At 44.5% G+C, this 19,773-nt stretch overlaps 1 protein-coding gene across 1 annotated transcript in view; it reads right to left on the bottom strand.

The window, feature by feature from the left end:
* Window positions 1-855: 855 nt before the first annotated feature.
* Window positions 856-19,773, bottom strand: part of LOC142453150 (nesprin-1-like) — a 239,076-nt gene continuing 220,158 nt past the window's right edge. The window contains exons 51-55 of the mRNA XM_075554218.1: window positions 18,717-18,889; window positions 10,488-10,797; window positions 8,679-8,843; window positions 5,483-5,839; window positions 856-996 (exon numbers count right to left, since the gene is read on the bottom strand). Of these exons, the coding sequence (XP_075410333.1) occupies window positions 856-996; window positions 5,483-5,839; window positions 8,679-8,843; window positions 10,488-10,797; window positions 18,717-18,889 (1,146 nt within the window). The remainder of the gene's footprint in view (window positions 997-5,482; window positions 5,840-8,678; window positions 8,844-10,487; window positions 10,798-18,716; window positions 18,890-19,773) is intronic.

The following is a 19,773-nucleotide window of genomic DNA, read 5'->3' as shown; positions in this document are numbered from 1 at the left end:
AGCAAATCTACTTTAGCACAATGATAATTCATTGATAATATGCTTACCTGTATCTTCTGAAGACTTGTCGAAACTTCGCTAATATTTTGAGGTATATCAAAACATTTGGCTGTGGTGATTTTGGCGTTTACCAACCACTGCTGGAAATCCCTGAAGGCCTTTTGAAATCTTTGCTGTAAAATCTGTTCTTTATTCTGGCAGCCTTTGGATGCTTTCAAACAAAGGCTAAATCCATGATTCAAACCATTTAATGCAAGGAGAAAATGAGAGAATAGATTAAAATAGTATTTATTCAAATACATTGTTCTTTGAACAGGCACTCACTTTATTTAGTAATATCAGGAGGCGGGTTGGACTTCAAAAAGTTCCTGGGAAAATGGAATTGTTCTACAGCCTATTGGAAGCTCCTCCCCCCGTATATTTAGCAGGAGAAAGAAGAGGCAGCAAGTATTTACAGCCTCAGAAACCCGGAGAGGCAGGTACACTCTGTCTGTACGGTTGCTATGACTGAGAATTGACTCAATGGCAGTGAGTTTTGTCTATTTTATGATCAATTCACTTGATAACTAAAATCACACCTTACAAGAAGCAAGCCATAAGTTTCTTACTTAAAGTCCCGGGATGACTCAAAGAGTTGCACTGGACTCCTAAAGCTGGAGGATGGAATCCACTCTGCACAGAGTAAGAAAGGCCTGGAAAACTGCTTCCATAAAGACTGCTCTGTGAACACCCCCTAGAGCTGTTCTAGTCTGCAGTCTGTGGGGTTGCCAAGAATCAGAATGGACTTGGTGGCTGTGGGTTTGGCTTTGGCCATTGTTTAGGTTATAAAAGCAGTTCCAAGTGTCAGGGTCATGCTCACCAGTTATACTCTTTAATCAGGCCCGAAACTTTCCCACTGTAGGGGCTCAGGTCTCTGGAAAAGCGGCAAAGATCGTTCAGCTGAGACTTGAGGTCTTCCGTCTTGGGCTCTGCTTTTTCTAGAGCATCCAGGATCTCCTAGGAGCAGACAACAAGACAGAGCAGAGTCAGCATTTAAAATGTGCTGCCCACATGGCCGCACACTACTGCTGTTCATTCATTCATTTGTATGAAAATCATTCATTCAAGTATAACTTATTCATGATGGAGGATCTGGCACGGAACAGTCAGTAAAGGCAACCTATTCCCAGGATTCTCCAGGACAAGTAACCGCATTGGTCTGAAATGCGTCCTCTTCTAGAAATGGGGCAGCAGCCCAGGACCAAATGTGGTCAAGTAGCCAAAGGATCAGTCAAGGGAGTTGAAGTGGGAGAGGAAAGGGGAACAAGAGACTAGGCTAAACTTGTTAACAAGGGGCTAAGCAGGCCATGAAGATTTCGGGATCTAGTGTAAAGAGAAAACCAAATCCCAAACCCAAACTCCCAGGGACCCTACAGGACAGCGTAGAACTTCCCTCTGTAGGTTTCCGAGGCCTCCAGGTAAACAAAGCCTCATCTTTCTTCCACAGAGTAGCTGATGGTTTTGAACTGCTGACCTTGAAATTAGAAGCCTGATGTGTACCCTTCAATGCCACCATAAGCAGAGGGAAATCATATCAAAGAAAAGTAATCTTGCTTTGAATTTTAAAAAGAAGCCATTGCCTTATTGCAATATAGAGAGTTCATATTCCCCTTAAGAATACCTTATAACCCACAGGTCTGTCATTAGTGATTCATTACTTTCATTGCTTCCTTACATTTGTTCCATGTCTATGTTGTGCCTAGCAGCAAGGCCCGGAGGGCACAAGCACTCGGTCCCTAGTGGAAAGCTAGTGGTTCAGACCTCTTGGGACACCATGGAAAAGAGGTCACGGCCTTGAAAACCATATGGAGTTCTATTCTGCACGGAAGGGGTTAACAGGCATCAGAACCAGCTCAATGGCCACTCACAAGAGCAGCACGCCAAGCTGCTTGCTAGAATAAAGACCCAATTCTTGTCTTGCAGAACTCACCGCTTAATGGCAGAGAGTGGCATGAAGGGTCACAGTGTAGGGTATACACAATCCAAAAGAAAGTCTTGCAAGTTGACAAGCACTCCTCTAGCACCAAGGTCCTGATCATCCCCGAGACTCAAAGAGGGGGCTTCGCAGTCTGTGCTGCCTGCTCCCCATGGCTCACCTGGGCCAGCAAATGCCGTTAAGAATGTCAAACACTGACACCACTCCTGGCACACTGGAGGTACCTAGGCACCAACAACCAGCAGGAAGAAGAATCCTAAATGTGTCCACGAGACTGTGAGGTTACTGAGGTAAAATCCTACTGAACCAAGGAGGAAGGGGCCAAAAAGGAAGGACAGGGACTCAAACGGATGCCATAGTTTCTACCATCGTCCTCAGCCACCTCTACTGCACCAGGGCCCACCTTTGTAGAGAAACCACCTCCCTCCCCAAGCCAGGCCTGTGCTGCGCAACTCAAGTAAGGAAAGGGCGCCACTGTCCTCCCCGACTGAAATCAGAAGAGGAAGCATCCTGTGGGTCTCTCCCGTTTCCCTCCCTACTGCAGCCAGGAGACAGGGAGCTAGTCTATGGGACGCTTGTTTCCTCCTCTCTGCATCCTGACTCGAGTCACCTGTGGCGTCTCCATCATGTTTCCCCTGAATGGCAAAATTTCCTCTCAATTTGGTCTCCCATTCCCTCTGATTTCCCCTCACATTCCCTCTGATTTCCCCTCCTATTCCCTGAATTCCCCTCTGGCATCTTCTCATTCTGCACCCCATGCTCTCTGACCCCCTGGTGCACTTGGCCCATCCCTCAATCACCACACTTCCAGACTCAGCTCAACTAACAGGCCCTGCAAGGGTTCTTTACTCTCTTTCCTACTTCATAGGGGTCTCTTCTCTCAGGGACACCTGTCTGGGTCTTAATTACAAGAACACATCCATTGATTCTGCACCGGTTTGCTTTTCTATCTAACCGTGGTCTTGGGAACAGCGGCAGAGCTCTCTGGCTGGTTTCATTCTTTGACTTAGCTCACTGTCTGGGCTAGCAGAGTCGAAAACATGCTCATTTACAAAAAATAATTAACAACGACTAAGGCCTTTCCCTCCCAAACATCAAACACTAGATTAGCAACAGATACTTTACACCACATTGACTCCTGAAGGGGAACAGGATCCAAGCTACAAGCAAACCAACAAAGCGTATCACACACACACAAGAAAGCAAAGAAATAAAGAGATTCAAATCAGTAAGTCACAAACGTGGTAAAATGAAAATCGAAAAGCTTCCCGTCAAAACAGTGCCCTGTCCTGATGATCAACAAAAACATTTCAGGGGCATCTTTCAGTTTGTAAACATCAGGCTCAAGTTTCTGTTTGGGTTGAGTCCTAGAATACATTTTCCAACGAGGTTAGAACTGCCAGGCTGGCACCGGACCGGGTGGTGTTTTGTTCTGCTGCACATCGGGTCCCTATGAGTCAGAACCGACTCGACAGCACCCAAAACAATGACAACAAGAAACGGCCCAGCTTAGGAACACGGCCCTGTTTCCAGCACAAATAACCCAGTGACCATGAAGCGAAACGAATACCGTCACCCACTGAACACGATGTTTTGCAACATGATTTTACTAAGTTTATAGATGATCCCTGAGCATACATTGAAGGGATTCTTGAACGCCATTATTTAACGGCAAAAGAGAAAGTAACCATTTACACAAGTCTGTTACTGTGACCATTTAAACACGGCTGTAAGAACCCCAGCAAATCAACTGCTCTGTAAATGTCTCCGTTACAGTCATTGCAGCTGAAGCATTGGGCACATTTTTAGAGAACCAAGTGACAAGATTGGAAATAGGAGGACATCTGAATAACTGTCTCCAAACACGTGGATCCTGGAGCCCAAGGCAGAATGGGCCGCAGGCAGGGGGTTGTCAACGTTGAGCTGTTAGTACCGCTGAACGCATCACTTCATTATCTAACTGTCGTGAGCCTTTTCTGTAAGTCTCGCCAAGTGCTTTCGCTAATACTAACAACGTCAAAAACGGTAGCTCCGACTAATAAAGGCCTATAGATATGATCAAGCAATGTTTAATGTAATTTTTCATGAATGGAAGGGAGATAAAGAGGAACTGAAATGTGTAACTTTCAAAACAAATATCTCGGTGTGACTGATAACTGACCACGAGGATCTAGCACCCGCCTCTTGGTCCTGGTTTTACTGAACTTTTTATTCCCCTTCTTTAAGCCAAGAGGGTGTAAGAAAGGCATGGCGGGAAGGGGGAGCTGACAGTATTGATGACTATGTAGCCCCACTTGAGGGGAGCAAGCTGCAGAATTGTATGTAAATGGATATATTGGATGGTGCAAGATATGACAAAAAAAGAGAGAAATAATGGTTCCTGAGGGTAGGCTGGGAGAGGAGGGGAACAAAGGGGAACTCAAGTCAGAGTCCAAGAGGAAAAAAAATGTTTTGGAACATTGGCTGGTAGTAAGTGTACAATACTGCTTGATGCAACTGAACTATGGAATGTTATGATATCGACAATAAAATGATTAAAAACAAAAAGAAAAATGGGAGAACTTGGTAAATAAAAGAGCATAAACAGATGGCTCTGCCACTGTAATCTATGGCACGCTGTATCTGTCTCACTACTTAATTTACAAGGAGACAAGACCATGCTGGAAATACGGCCTTGTTCAGCGACCATAGCTGGAGCTATTTTTAAATGAATCCAACCTAAATAGAAACAGACACGTTTACTTAACTGGACTTCCTTTTAAGGGCACCCACGATTCACAGCACGACGAAAAACTAAATGTGAAAACTGGCTTTTGCTACTGAATCGTAAGTGAAAAGAAGGGGGTTCCGGGCTTCTGGTCGGGGTGCCTCTCTTCCTCACTTCCTAGAAGAACTGGCACAGTGGGAGACGGATAAAAATCACTTGGTAAGGGAACCAGTGAGCAGGACGCAGGAGCAGGAGCAGGAGTTAACAGGACACTCCAAGCTCCGCTGTGAAATCCACGGGGCGGAAACCACTCCGTGTGCCTTAGAAGCTTCCCAAAGGTGCCTTTCCGAGCTGTGCATTCAATCCCTTAGGAGCTGGAAAGGGTTAACTGGCAGGAAGCCATCAGCTATGACGCCCCAGCTACTTATGTCTCAGCCGGAGGGCCATTTTTCAGCTGCAGGATTGCAGCCACAGACACAGAAGAACGCCGCCAAAATGTCTCCATGAACCAGAATGGATCCCCCGGGAACAAATCCCTCCGGCCCCCGTCCCAAGACTTGGTACTTTCAAAAGGGCATGAAGGGACTTTACAAAGACTTGGTACTTTACAAGGGCATGAAGGGAATCCGACTTTGCGAGTGTGATTAGACACACACGTAAGTCTTCCAAGTCTGACAGGGGCGTATTTGCAGTTAGCAAGGCGTTCCCCCTCCCACCCCACCCCACCCTTGCTTTCTGTTTTTAGCAACTAGTCCGTTTGGGAAGCACCATCTCATGGAGAAAACAGGAAGGCAACTTACGTGTCCCCTGTGCCAGCCTGCCACCAGCTCGCTGTCGGTGTTCTTCCCTTCCAGAAGGGCGAGTTGCTCAGCCCAGCCCGTCAGAAGCCCACTGAATTGCTCCAGAGCTTCTCCAAGCTGGGCCACTTGGCCTGAGAACTCCTGCTCCGACAGGGCCATCTGGCTGGCCAGGTCCTCCAGGCTGCTCCTGGTCCGCAAGACGCTGTCTTCCCACTGCTTCCAGTCGGCCCGCAGGGCCTGCATCTCGGCATCCATGAGCTCACACCCCCTGGCACTGGTGTCCTCTCTCACGGCAGGAGCCAGCGACTCCACTCTGCTCAGGCGACTAGCACCAATCCCTCTGGCTTCTATCAACTCCTGCAATGGAATATCACCATGGTAACCAAGGGGCCTGTGAGTCATGTGGACTATGAGTTTCCCAATGTGTGCAGAAGGGGACCCTGCCCCGCTAGGAGTTTCAGTAAGCATGCTGCAGGGACCAGAATCCATTCAACCGCCCACCACTGAGTTTTAACAGCAACACATTGTCATCCTTGGAGGGACAGCGGAAGGCAAGGTGGCATCCAGGAGCCCCACCATCTGCACGCAGACTAAGTGGGACTCTGAAACCAGGCCTGCTTGAATATGTCAAAATGTGTCATCGTGATTAAAGACTCGCCCGCGAGTTGTGACCCTAGAAACGTGCAGGTCCACGTACACCTTCCAAGTTGAAGGACAAGTGAATGAGGATAGAAGCAGAAGGGGCTTGCATCTGGTCTCTACCACCATGTTCAGTTTCTCCCACAAGACAGTGGCTTCAACCCCATGTCCAATCTACCAGGAGTCAAGCTAACTCCTCAGGACAATTAATGGGTGACAAATGGGTCCGACAGACTTTCAAATCTTTCCGTATCTTCAGCAAACACTATGGTAACTCAATGCCATCAACTGACTATAGGGGCAGGGTAGAGCGCCCCCTGGGGGTTTCCAATATGGTATCTCTTGGCGGGAATAGAAAGTTTCATCTCTCTGGAGAAGCGACTGGTGGTTTCAAACTGCTGACCTCGAGGGTAGCAGCCCAAGGAGAAACTACTCTGCACCAGGGCTTTCCTACACATGATGAGAGCACTCAGAGTTTTAGAAATCACAGAGCCACAATCAAAATGTCAAAGTAACCGCCAGCCTGGCTTCACTATTAATGTTATATTAAAAACATCATAGTGATAAAGCAGACAGAGGCTCTCAAGGAAAACATGACAAAGTCAAAATATTGTTCAATAGGTATGATACTGGCAGTTCTTTCTGAAATGCTTCTATTGGGTTTTCACTGAATATATCCCTTTGTGCTTATATACTTATGCATCTGTTGCTAAAGCTGGGATTATGCTAGCATTACTCCAAAATTAGGACTTTGCTCCTGAATGAAATAGAAGGGAAGCAATGATTAATGAGGGAATGTTCCAAGGAAGAAGTCAATCTCATCTTAGCAACGATATCAATTACATATTATTAAAGAACATTTAGATAGTAAGCATAAACCATGCTTAATAAATTATGTCAAGTATAATTTGTCTACTTAATAGACTTCAGCAAATTAACTACAAAGAAATAAGTTTTTCTCAAAATTATATATAATAAAGTCACATTTTGTACATATTTTGCTTAAAAACCAACCTCACTGCCATCAAATCAATTTTGATCAATAGCTATCCTACGGACAGGGTAGAATTGCTCCTGTGAGGTTCCAAGAAGGTAACTGTTTATGGGGGAGTAGAAAGCCTCGCCGTTCTCCTGCGGAATGGTTGGGGGTTTGAACTGCCGACCTTGGAGCAAGCAGCCCAATGTCTAACCATTACAGCACCAGGAATCCTTTAACACTCCACTGCCTATTGCCGTTGAGGAAATTCTGACTCATAGCAACCCTATAAGGACTGAGCAGAACTGCTTCGTAGGGTTTCCAAGGCTGTAATTTTCCAGGAAATGGACTGTGACCTTTCTCTCCCATGGAGAGGCTAGTGGGTTCAAACCACAGACCTTTCAGTCACCTGGGCTCTTTACTAACTCATTTTGGGTCTTGGAACCCTGGATGCATAAATGAAAAGATGGATAGACCAACATATTAGCACACTACTGAGTAATTCATCAGAGGAAAAAATTCAAAGAATCATAGAAATAATAAAGATTTGAAACTTGGTTTTAGGTGAATTCACTCAATCAAACCCTGTAGCGTGAAATGAGGTTCAATGGGATAGCATTTCGAAAACAGTCAGAAATAAATTCTCAAAAAATGTAATTATTACTGCCATTTTATAATTTTTATAAAAATTGTGTTATGATATCCATGGATCAGAACATAAACTGGGTATAAACATACTTAGATTATTTTATTCCCAACATGGCCTCACCTAAAGCAAAATTATTGCTTAATATTAAAAGCTATTGTTCTCCACAGAGGGGGACGTGCTTAAACTTTACTATCCAAGCAGCTAGTAATTCACTAAAAGATAATAAAGATCTTGAACTCCTTCAGAATGGGAGGATTTCTGCTTCTGAAGTCGCCTTATTAACACAGTAATACTAGGTAGTAACTTCAATGTTCTTCAAAGTACTGCATTCCACAAGGCTGTACTATTGTGTAGGGAAGTAGAATAAGATATCTCTGATAACACAGCCTAATTATTGTTCTAATGTATTTTACTTTTTCACAGACATTTCATTCACTGCATTGGGAAGTGCCATCAGGATTTTCCAATCCCCTGAGCTGGCATGTATTCTTAGACTTTCGTGCTTCAGCCACAAGAACATGTGCACGCATCAGGAGACCTGGTGGCACAATGGTTCAGCACCAGCTGAACGTTTAAGGGTCCAAACCCATCCCGGGATCTACGGCAGGAAGTCCTATACAGCTCCCAGGCATGAAAACCACACAGAGAAGTTACACTCGACCACAGGAGGTCACTCTGTGCCAAATACTGACTCCAGGGCACACAGTGACAACGGGATACAACATGACATTTGTTCTCACGAGTGCAATATGTCTGGAAATCCTGTTGTTACCTTGCTCATTGCTCAGGTACAGGAATAAACACGAACCAAGAGGAAACGGGAAGAAAAGAGTTTCTGTGACAGACTGGGACCTACAGAATCTTTATGCCAAGTGTGTGATTCTTAAAACCCAAGGAGACAATGTAGTTCTACCATCTGCCCATTTTCTCACCTTAATTTTAGACAGCTTCTTCTGGGTGGCGGGCGAGTCTCCAGACAGATCAGACCACCGCTGAAGTTCCTCCTTGGCCGAATGGAGCCAGTCTGTAAACTCCTGGACTGCATCCAAGTACATGAGATGGTCTTTCACAATCTCTTCCACTTTCCTCATTTTTTCCTAATAAACACAAAAGGGCTACTTTAAGCATTCGCTCTTGAGAACATGAAATGAGACCACAGACCTGATGAAGTGCATCCTAACAGCTCTCAGAAGGCTTAATCTGGAGGCTCCTTCTCTGCGTCTCATAGTTTGAGATGAAAAGATCAAGTCTTTATTGGATGAAGAACTTTGAGGAAGTAACCACTTTTCCTGTGAGTTTCTACGGACTAGTTGAGCATCAAATTTCTGCTTAATGAATGTAGGCTCACGTCTCACATGAATAATCCACTCAATACTAATTATTTAATAACTTATCACCATCACCGCAATTATTTCTGTTGGCTTCGTACGTGGCCTTCTGCTCAGCACTTTAAATGCATTTGTTCCCGTGGCCCTTACAATAGCCCCATCATGTATAGACACAATGATTCTATCACTGGACAAGAAAAGACACTCAGACCACACGTCACAACGGAGGGCAAAGTCAGGATTCGAACGTAGTTCTTTTGGATTCGTGAGCCATTGTTTTGATGCATCCCAAGGTAAAATTAAGACAAGTAAATGCATATGTTAGTAATTAAAGTCTCAATAAGACAAAAGCCCAACCAAAGAAACCAAACCAAAACCAAGCAATGTACTTTCTTTCACTGTCAGTAAGGTGCAAAAAAAAAAAGAAAAAAAAGAAAAAAGATCACAGGGGAAAATAAAGATTGGGATTCAGGTAGACAAATGGGAGAAATCTGAATATTATATAAAATGGTCTGTAGTTTGGTCTGAAGGCACCTGCTCATAGTCATGGGCGGGATAAGACAGCATTCCATTCCGTTGTAGATGGGGTCCACACCAGTTAGGGGCAGACAGGACAGCTACTAAGGACAACCTACATCAATCACGTTGGGGACTAGAGAAAGGTCATGTTTTACTCTTGAAACATTAGCACAATACTTTGCACACGACTGAAATCTGAATCGTGAATAGGCCTGCATTGAATTTGACAAAATGCAAGGGTAGAACAGCAGAAAAATGGGTAGAAGAGTAGAATTAAGAGATAACAGGATTCATCACCACCACTCCCTTTCTTTGTCCTACTTTGTGAAGCCCTTTCTGATAGATGACATAAATGGAAGGGGTTCTGGTGGCATAGTGGTCTACGTGTTCAGCTGCCAACCACAGGGTCAGCAGTTCAAAATCACCGATTGTTCCACTGGAGGAAGATGAGGCTTCCTGTTCTCTTAAAGATTGATAGCCTCTGAAACCCACCGGGAGTAGTTCTGCCCTTTCCGATAGGGTTGCTATGAGTCAGAATTGACTTACTGGCTGTCAGGTGTGTTTTTTCTGTCATATAAGTGGCAGCAAAAGAAAAAAAGGAATTACTTCAAGTACTGACATGCAACATACACTCTTACCAAGAAGGTAAATGGATTGGCTACCATTCTAAGGGGAGAAAAGAAAAAGAAGGGGGGGGGAAAGAACATGAGGAATAATCATAAAAGAGCAGAATGGTGTAGATACTAGGCATTCATAGATGCAAAAAGATCATTATGCAATGCACGTTAACAAAATGCACAAGTAGCTTTACCACAGCAAATCCCCCAGTTAATTCAACTCACAGTTTTCCCATGACCTGGCCCTTGAAGTCTGGTTCGCATAGAAAGCACTAACCTTAGAAACCGTTACGATGTCATGAAACTGGGTGTTCAGGTCCTGCTGAGTTGTGTCCTTGAAGGAAACATCCCCGGTCTTCTGGTAGAGTTCCCTGGACTTTGTACTGAGGTGGCGAAGGACTCCAGCTTGGCCCTCAGCCTCTGACACGATGGACTGAAAGTGGTCCAGCAGGGCGAACTTCTCCTTCAGACCTGGCTGCAGCTGCAAGGGATGCTCAACCTGTTGATCCACTGACTCCATCCACTGCTCCAGCTGGGCTTTCTTCTCCAGGTAGTCGTTCCACTGGCCAATCACAGACTCTAAAGTGCTAGAATCAAATGCCACACATTAGACAGGGGAGTTATCTCAATATCTCAACTGAAATCCAACGATCAAGGCACCGTGTCTGTATAAGCTGCTTTTCTGAATGCTGTGATAAGGACTTGAAGCACCTGCTGATGAAGGTCAAGGACTGTAGCTTTCCGTATGGATCACAACTCAATGCAAGGAAGGTCAAAATCCTCACCACTGGACCAAGAGGTGACATCATGATCCGTGGAGAAAAGGTTGAAGTTGTCGAGGATCTTTTGTCTTACTTGGATCCACAATCAAGGCTCATAGAAGCAGCCACCAAGAGATCAAAGGATGTGTTGCATTAGGTCAATCTGTTGCACTTTAGAGTGCTGAAGATCAAGGATGCTACTTTGAGGACTAAGGCGTGCCTGACCCCAGCCATGATATTCTCCATTGCATCATTTACATGTGAAAGCTGGACGCTGAATAAGGAAGACTGTAGACAATTAGATGCATATGAAAACCAATCATGAGATTAATTTCCCTTAGGGGCAGAGTAGCACACTATTAGGAGTCCAGGGGGCATAGAGATGACAAATTGGATGGTTAACCTCAAGGTGAGCAATTCAAAACCACCAGCCCCTCCAAGAGAGAAAGATGGGGCTTTCTATTCCTGTCTTGTGTTACAGGCTCAGACACACACAGGGGCAGTTCTGCCCTGCTTAGAGGGTTACTATGAGTTGGAACCGACTTGATGGTGGTGAGTTTGGTTTTTGGTTTTAAGTACAATATTCAGGGCCCGATATTGAATGTGGAAATGACCAGAAGCTCAATACATTTGTAACACAAGGAATACAGTCACATCTATAACATCCAAGCTATTAAAAAACGCAGCGTCTTTGAGTTGATGCCCACTCCTAGCGACCCCTATAGGACAGAGCAGAATTGTACATCCTTACAGGAACCGAAAGCCTCATCTTTCTCCTTTGGCATGGCTGGTAGTTTTGAACTGCTGACCTTGCAGTTGCATGCACCCCACCAGGGCTCCACTGTCAAGCACACAATTCATCAGATAGTCAGGACAGTGTCTTTGCAGGCTGCCAATTGAAAGGCGCCTCCACTATTCATGGTCTCTCCTAAGTTCACCTCCTGGGACTCCTCCCAGCCTCGCCTGCATACAAGCCTGTGAGCCTGGACCTAGGAAGGCTTTTCTTCAAACTGTTGTTTGATCCTGTCCTCACTGACTTTTCTCAAAATCCAAAAGCAGCCTCATCTCTCCTGCAGCTCCCCAATTACTGTGCTCTCGATAATCCGCGTGTCCTTCTAAAACTTAATACTGTATTTGATCCTTGTTGCTGCTGTTGAGAATGGGCACAGCAGAACACACAGCCAGGCGATCACGTCGACGTGTGCACCTCGGTGATCCTGCAGACAGTCTCCAGGCTGTGCAACCAATCTCCCTCTCCTTGTCCAAACTGGGTTTAACACAAACTCACGGCCTCTTAATCTGCTCTCTAACCTGCCCAGGTGCTGCTGTCAATTTAATCCCCTAGAGAGAGTTCTTTAAATGAGGACAGTGAAGGCACTTTTTTTTTAACAGATTATTATATTAGTTATTATATAATTTTAAAAAATTCAGGGGATATTTTTGGTTTAAATTTAAAGATTATTTTAGGGCAATTGCTTTTGGGAATTCATCCAGCCTCAGAACGTCTGGAATCCATGTGGATTTAAAGTTCTCGTCTGGGTTTCCCTCCTTCTGATGAAGATTCTGCTGTAGAATCGTTGATGAGAATGTTCACTAACGATGTCCGGGCACCACAGGGCTCAGAAACAATAAATTCCCATTTCCTCCTCTCTTCCACCATTGGAGAAAAAAGAGGACGGCTTTCAACAAGATTGATTGGTACCACGGCTGCAATCATGGGCTCAGGCATAGGAACCACTTGGAGGATGGTGCAGGACCGGACGCCATCTCTTTCCTTCTGTTGAGCATAGAGTCGCTGCTAGAGGTCAGCACTAACTTGATGGCACCTAAAAGCAGTAGCCCACTGTGATAGTCCAGGTAGACTCGAGAAACAAATCCAGGGAGACTCGTGTGTATAAGAGAGAGTCTTAAATGGGTGCATAAGCAAATGTGGCGAAGAAAGCTGATGGTGCCCGGATATCAAAAGAGATAGTGTCTGGGGTCTTAAAGGCTTGAAGGTGAACAAGCAGCCATCTAGCTCAGAAGCAAAAAAGCCCACATGGAAGAAGCACACCAGCCAGTGCGATCACGAGGTGCCAAAGGGACCAGGTATAAGGCATCATGCAAAAAAAAAAAAAAAGAATATGTGTGTGTGTGTGTGTGTGTGTGTGTATATATATATATATATATATATATACCACATTGAATGAAGGGGGAAGTGCAGAGTGGAGACCCAAGGCCCAAGTGTCGGCCACTGGAGATCCCCTCATAGAGGGGTTTAGGAGAGGAGATGGGTCAGTCAGGGTGCAAGGTAGTACCGACGAAGAGCACAGCTTTCCCCCAGATCCTGGATGCTTCCTCCCCCCAACTACCATGATCCGAATTCTACCTTGCAGGGCTGGATAGGGCAGAGGTTGTACACTGGTACATATGAGGGCTGGAGGCACAGGGAATCCAGGGTGGATGATACCTTCAGGACCTAGGATGTGAGGGGCGATGCTGGGAGAGTGTAGGGTGAGTGGGTTGGAAAGGGGGAACTGATTACAGGGATCCACATGTGACCTCCTCCCTGGGAGAGGGACGGCAGAGAAGCGGAGGGAGGGAGACTCCGGATAGAGCAAGATATGACAAAATAAGGATGTATAAATTACAAAGGGCACATGAGGGAGGGGGGAGCTGGGAGGGAGGGGAAAAAAAAGAGGACCTGATGCAAAGGGCTTAAGTGGAGAGCAAATGCTTCGAGAATGATTGGGGCGGGGAATGTATGGATGTGCTTTATACAATTGATGTATGTATATGTATGGATTGTGATAAGAGTTGTATGAGTCATTAATAAAATGTAAAAAAAGAAAAGGGAAAAAAAAAGAAAGAAAGAAAAGAAAATGATTAGGGCAAAGAATGTACAGATGTGCTTTATACAATTTATGTATGTATATGTATGGACTGTGATAAGAGTTGTATGAGCCCCTAATAAAACATTTTTTTAAAAAAGAGAGAGAGTCTTATATAAAGGATAATTGTACATTAAGAAAACATCTCAACCCAATCCAGTCCAAGCCCATAAGTTTGATATTAGCCCATATTCAGATACCAATCTGTAAAGCGCTCTTCTGACTCACAAATCACATGCAGTGACGCCGAATGCAGGACGATCACAGGTGAGTGGGTAGCAAGTATTTGGATCCAGGGGTGTTGTAAATATCTTAGTGCTGGCAGGGGTCTCTATGTGGCTTCTCCGGCTTCAGAGGTCTAGTTGCATCAGGGTCGGTCCATGTGGCTTCTCCAGCTCAAGACACTAGGGTAGTTCCGTGTGTCTTGTCAGCTGCAGTGTCTCCCAAGCAGGAAAAAGAGAATTTTCTAGAATTCTCAGGAGAAGGCCATGCCCACCCAGCGGCCTCATTGGCTATGATCTGATTGACAGGCTAGACTCCACCTCTATACTCTTAATCCCCAAATTGACAAATGATTATTTAACTACCACATCCACCACTGACCATCACCGTGTCCCTTCCTTGTCATTTTACAGACATTTTGTCTTCCAGTTCCATCGAGATTGTAGCATATAGCAGGACTTCATTCTTCTTTGTGGTCGATTAGTATTCCATTGCACAAACGTACCACGCATCTTATGTTTATGCATTTATGCATATATCTGTTGACAGGTACATAGGTTGTTTCCACCATTTGGTTATTGTAAATAGTGTTACAATAACCTACAATATGAACATGGGTTTACATGTCTGTTCACAAGGCTACTTTCAAGTCCCTGAGTCTATCGCAAGCAGTGGAATTGCTGGGTTATCTGGGAGTTCTGTTTTCCTTTTTTTGAGGTGTCACCTCACCATTTTCCCTCGGAGCTAGAATATTGACATTCCTACAAGTAACAGAGGACGTTTCAATTTCCCCACAGCCTCCTCAACATTTGTTCTGCCTTTTTCCATCCTGCCTCCCACAATTCCGTCGCCCCCATTTCCCTGCCCCTCGCTGCCTTCTCATTCTGACTTTGGACCACTGTTGCCTGTCGGATCGCCTTGTAGAGACGATGGTTCTAAGAAGCATCGTGCTCTTGGTATTATTGTTTATTTCATGGGCCAATCTACTACTTGTCTGAAAGGTGACATCAGGGATGGCTTCCACTCCAGGTTAAAAGATGTTTTAGGATGATACTCTTGGGGGCTCCCCCAGAATAGCAAGTCTGGTCTTTTTCGATGAATTTGAATTTGTCCCACATGTTCGTCTCATTGTGCCACGGATTACAGCAGTCCTTAGCAGTAGCAGGGCACCATTTGGCTTTCCAGTCTGGCTGGACGAGCTCTAGTTTGTGTGGACAAAGTGATTTCTTGAGTTTTTGGTTTCTTTCACTTTCCTTTGCTCCAGATAAGAAGAGACCAATTCACCTACTCTTCACTCATTAACAAGACAAGGTGCCAAAGATCAGGTCATTGTGCCAACAATCTTTATTATGTGAAAATAGAGGGTAGCTACTGCATTACAGATCTGCCTAATTATTCCATTACATAATTGTCTAATTACATCATTACAAAATGGCCAAACCACTAGGAACCATGGCCCATGCAAGTGGATAGGGAGTCTTAACTCATATCCAGTGTTACTTGGCCACAGCCCTCTGTAGTTTAACCGTCAGACATATGTTACTAATGTACAAACTGTTCGGACGGTAGATTTTTTTTCACTTTGGCTGTAAGTGTGAAATGCTGAATAATAAGATAGCCAAGAAGGAAAGAGCAGGTGTAATTGTATCTCAGAAGACCCCAGATATTCCTACGCGAATGCAGGTGTAGAACATAGTAGTTATGAACTATGTGAGCCTTATAAAGTTTACACACTCGTGTCTCTGAGACGGTGGTCTTTAAACCCATCATCTCGGTCCCGCCAGGTGTTTGGATATGTTTAAGAAATTTCCATAACTGTGACACTATGACCCTATGTGTTCAATTATATAGGTAGGTAGATAGATAGATAGATAGATAGATAGATAGATAGATAGATAGATAGATAGGATAGGATAGGATAGGATAGGATAGGATAGGATAGGATAGGATAGGATAGGATAGGATAGGATAGGATAGGATATACATGTGCGTATATGTACATGCATCGCATATAAATATGCATGCACCAGTACCGAAAACTACACTTTACTATACCTATACATGTACTCCTAAAAAGCCCTTCCACACTTACAGAGCATACATGTCTACCAATAGAATCATTCGCAAACTCTTGGTTGCTATTTCTGTCATTGTAGAATTGTAGATGCCACACCATTTATGTGGTTCTCCTTTATATTTGTGTACATTTCAGCATCTTCACTTACCTTGATCCTATTGTGCTGGCTCCTCCCATCCTTCATATTGTCCTTCCTGTCACCAGAACACTCACATGTCTACTGTCTAGGGCGATTCTCCTTCTTCCCCTTCCAATCCCTGGTACCCACCATAGAACAGTCCTTTCTGTGTGTCAACCTAGTCGTGACTTATTACAAAAGTGGTATCATATAAGTGTCCTTTTGCGACTGAATTATTTCCCTCAGCATAATTTTTTCAAGATCCATCCAGGTCATTAGACATTTCCAGGATTATTGTTGTTCTTTATCATTGTATACATACACACCACATTCTGAATATCCATTCACCCAGTGATGGACATGTAGGTTGTTTCCATCTTTTTGATATTCTGAATAATGCTGTAATAAGCACAGTGCAAATAAGTCTCTCGCTGTCCCTGCTGTTAGTTCTCTGGGATAAATACCCGTAACTAGGAGGGATGTTAGATCATAGGGGAGGAAGTGCCATTCCCTTTTCTATACTGGCTCGGCCGTTTTACAATCCCACCAACAATGTCTATAGAGTTCCGGTCTCTCCGTAACCTCTCCGGCAAATGTTCTCTCTCTCTCAAGGCCATATTTCTCAGGGCTTGGAGGTTGTCTCGTCAGAGCGCTGACGTGTAGCTCTCACATGGCTCATGCATTCATTAGGCCGCTGAATGTCTTTGACGACCTTCCTGTTGTCCTTCGCCTGCTTTGTTGGTTGGATGCTCATCTTTTTGGTGTTGAGATTCTAAAGCTTTCTAAGTAGTTGAGAGATCCGAGTTGTCCAGACTCCGGTTGTAGATGTGATTTCCAAAGATGGTTTCCTGGACTAAAGGTTTTGTTTTCATTCTTTTTGTAAAAGAGTGTGATGAACCTGCGCATGTCATTTTCAGGAGACCTCGGTTCCGTGGTCCTCGTCTGCTGCGATGCTTTCTTAGTGATATTTGATAGTGCGTGTATGCCATAATTATAGAACTCGTAGATTTGTCCGGAAGTTACCTCTGGGAAGCTTATTGTTTCCAGTTTAACATTTAGGTATTTGAGTTAGTCTTTGCTTTTGGTTATGAGGCATCAATCCTGTTTCAGTTTTTGTATTTTTTAAGAAACTCTCAATGCAATCAGAATAAGTTTTCCAAGAATACCTCCAACTCTAGCTGCTGAGCTCTTAGAGTTTCCAAATAACTTTGTTTTGCTTCCTTAGTTTCACCCAATAGCTTGCACTTCGCTCAGACTCAACAGCTAATTACCAGTTATTTTCTGGCAGTAAGAACATAGACAGGATCTGCATCGATTCTATTTCAACCTCACACACATCCAGTCACACTCCCATGAAGACTTCCGAGTTGACCTATGAACCCGGCACTGGGAAGCTTGGTTTATGTTCCGCTGTCTACATTACCGACTCTTAAGAACCCCAAAGTCTGGCATCTATTTTCTACGTGATCATTGTGAGTCATTACGAAGATCGGAAGTAACTGCTGATCTGGGAATGACCATCTAGGATCTAAATTAAAAGGCAAACACTAAAACTTTAAAATTTTAGTGGCAGCCATGGTTATCTATGCCTACCAAGAGAGGCAACAGAAGTGTGTTTTGTTTTGCTGGCTGATGAACCCTCATGCCTTTAGTACGGTCGCATTAGGCACCAACTTCCTCGGCGGTGGAACGGCATGAACTTCAGCGGACGACTTCAGAAATGTGTGTGAGTCCAATGTTGAATGAAGGCCAGTGGTCCAACCACCTTGCCCCACAGCAGAGGAGGAAGGGAAACATTTTCCGTCAGACACACAATAACAACAGTAGCTCCTGGCGTAACAGCTAGTATCTTCCCCAGTTGCTCGGCAGCATCTGGAGTCAGGCATAGAGTGTCTCTCCAGGGACACCGGCTGGCCTGACCCCTGTGTGAGCATGTTTCACAGCTGGCAGGCAGCTGTCTGCCCTGCCTTCAGGCACTACGTCCATGCCAGGTCACCATCGAGAACACCCCACACGGTTCCCACAGTCACAGTGGGCGTGGCACAACTTAGGTTGAGGAACGCATGTATGCTTCACCTCACTAGATGTCAACGACGTAACATCCTGTCCTGTCCTTTTTTAAACACCCCAAAGTATTAAAGTTATTAAAGGCCACGTCTTTCTTTTGATGATTTAAAAAAGAGGCGTTTCACTGGGCCTGCAATCGCTGTTAAGATTTTGTGAAAGATATTGGGGGAATGTAACTATGTATCTTTGGAAAAGAAAAACACACAAATAAATATATAACAACAAACAAGCATTACTAGTCTTTACCCTGATGGAAAATACAAACTTGACTAGGGCAGGGAAAGCGAGAATCATGGCTTTGTGACCGGCAGAAGGCATCCTCTGCAGAGCTTCATCCTCCTGTACCTCAGGGGGGCTGGTGGTTATGAAGCACTAGCGGCAGGCTGCCTACCTCTGAGCATGGACGGAGGAGCTCATGATGTCAGCCCACACATCTTTCAGGGCCTGCAGCTGCATCTGAATTGCCTTCTGACCTTCTTGGTTGCTGCTTCTCAAAGCCTGCTCCCCTTTGCCAATGGCCATGTTCAGCTTAACGTCCCCCTCGCCTTTCATCAGGAGAATTTCCTGGGAAGGAAGAATGGAGAGGGATATTCAGACAAACCGAACCGAACGTTTGAAAATGATTTTTTTCCTGATGTTTTTAATACAATGGTATATTTTCAGTGTAGAGTATTTTGAAGAATCAGAGGAGGGGGAAAAAAAAGAAAAGAAAAAGAAAAAAAAAGCAATCAATCAATTTGAAATCCAGGAGAAATACTCTTAATGTGTCCCATTCTTCCTTATATAAACCCTATTGCTGTCAAACAGATTCTGACCCATCGTGGCCAGAGTGGAACTGCCCCATTAGGGTGGCAGGATTGTAACTCTCTATGGAAACGACCGTCACATCTATCGCTCAGAGTGGCTGGTGGATTTGAACCACCAAACTTTCAGTTAGCAGTCCAATACTTTACTACTTCGCCACCAGCACATTCAACTCTTTCCACATAAACCAAAACCCAGATTGCTACCATTAAGTCTGCTTTATTTAGCATTTCTGAGGCTGTGAATCTTTACCAGAGAAGACAGTCTCATCTTTCTTGTGAGGAACATTTGGTGATTTTGAACTGGCAACCTTGCATTTAGCCGTCCAATGTCTACTTGACATCACCATTAGGGTATCCTCTTTACACATCAAATACCAAAATCAAATTCACTGGCATCAATTCAATTCCCTACAGGACAGCCTAGAACTGCTTTCATAGTTTCAGAGACTTTAACTCTTTAATAGAGTACAAAGCCTCGTCTTTCTACCACAGAGTAGCTAGTGGTTTTGAACTGCTGACCTTGAGGTTATCAGCCCAACTTGTCACCACCACACAACCAGGACGCCTCTTCCCACATGAAACTCACTGTCATCGAGTCGATGCCGACTCATGCGACCTTATAGGGCAGGATAGAACTACCCC

The sequence above is a fragment of the Tenrec ecaudatus genome, chromosome 7 (assembly GCF_050624435.1).
Source record: "Tenrec ecaudatus isolate mTenEca1 chromosome 7, mTenEca1.hap1, whole genome shotgun sequence".
Taxonomy (NCBI): Eukaryota; Metazoa; Chordata; class Mammalia; order Afrosoricida; family Tenrecidae; genus Tenrec; species Tenrec ecaudatus.
This window is presented reverse-complemented; position numbering and strand designations above follow the sequence as displayed.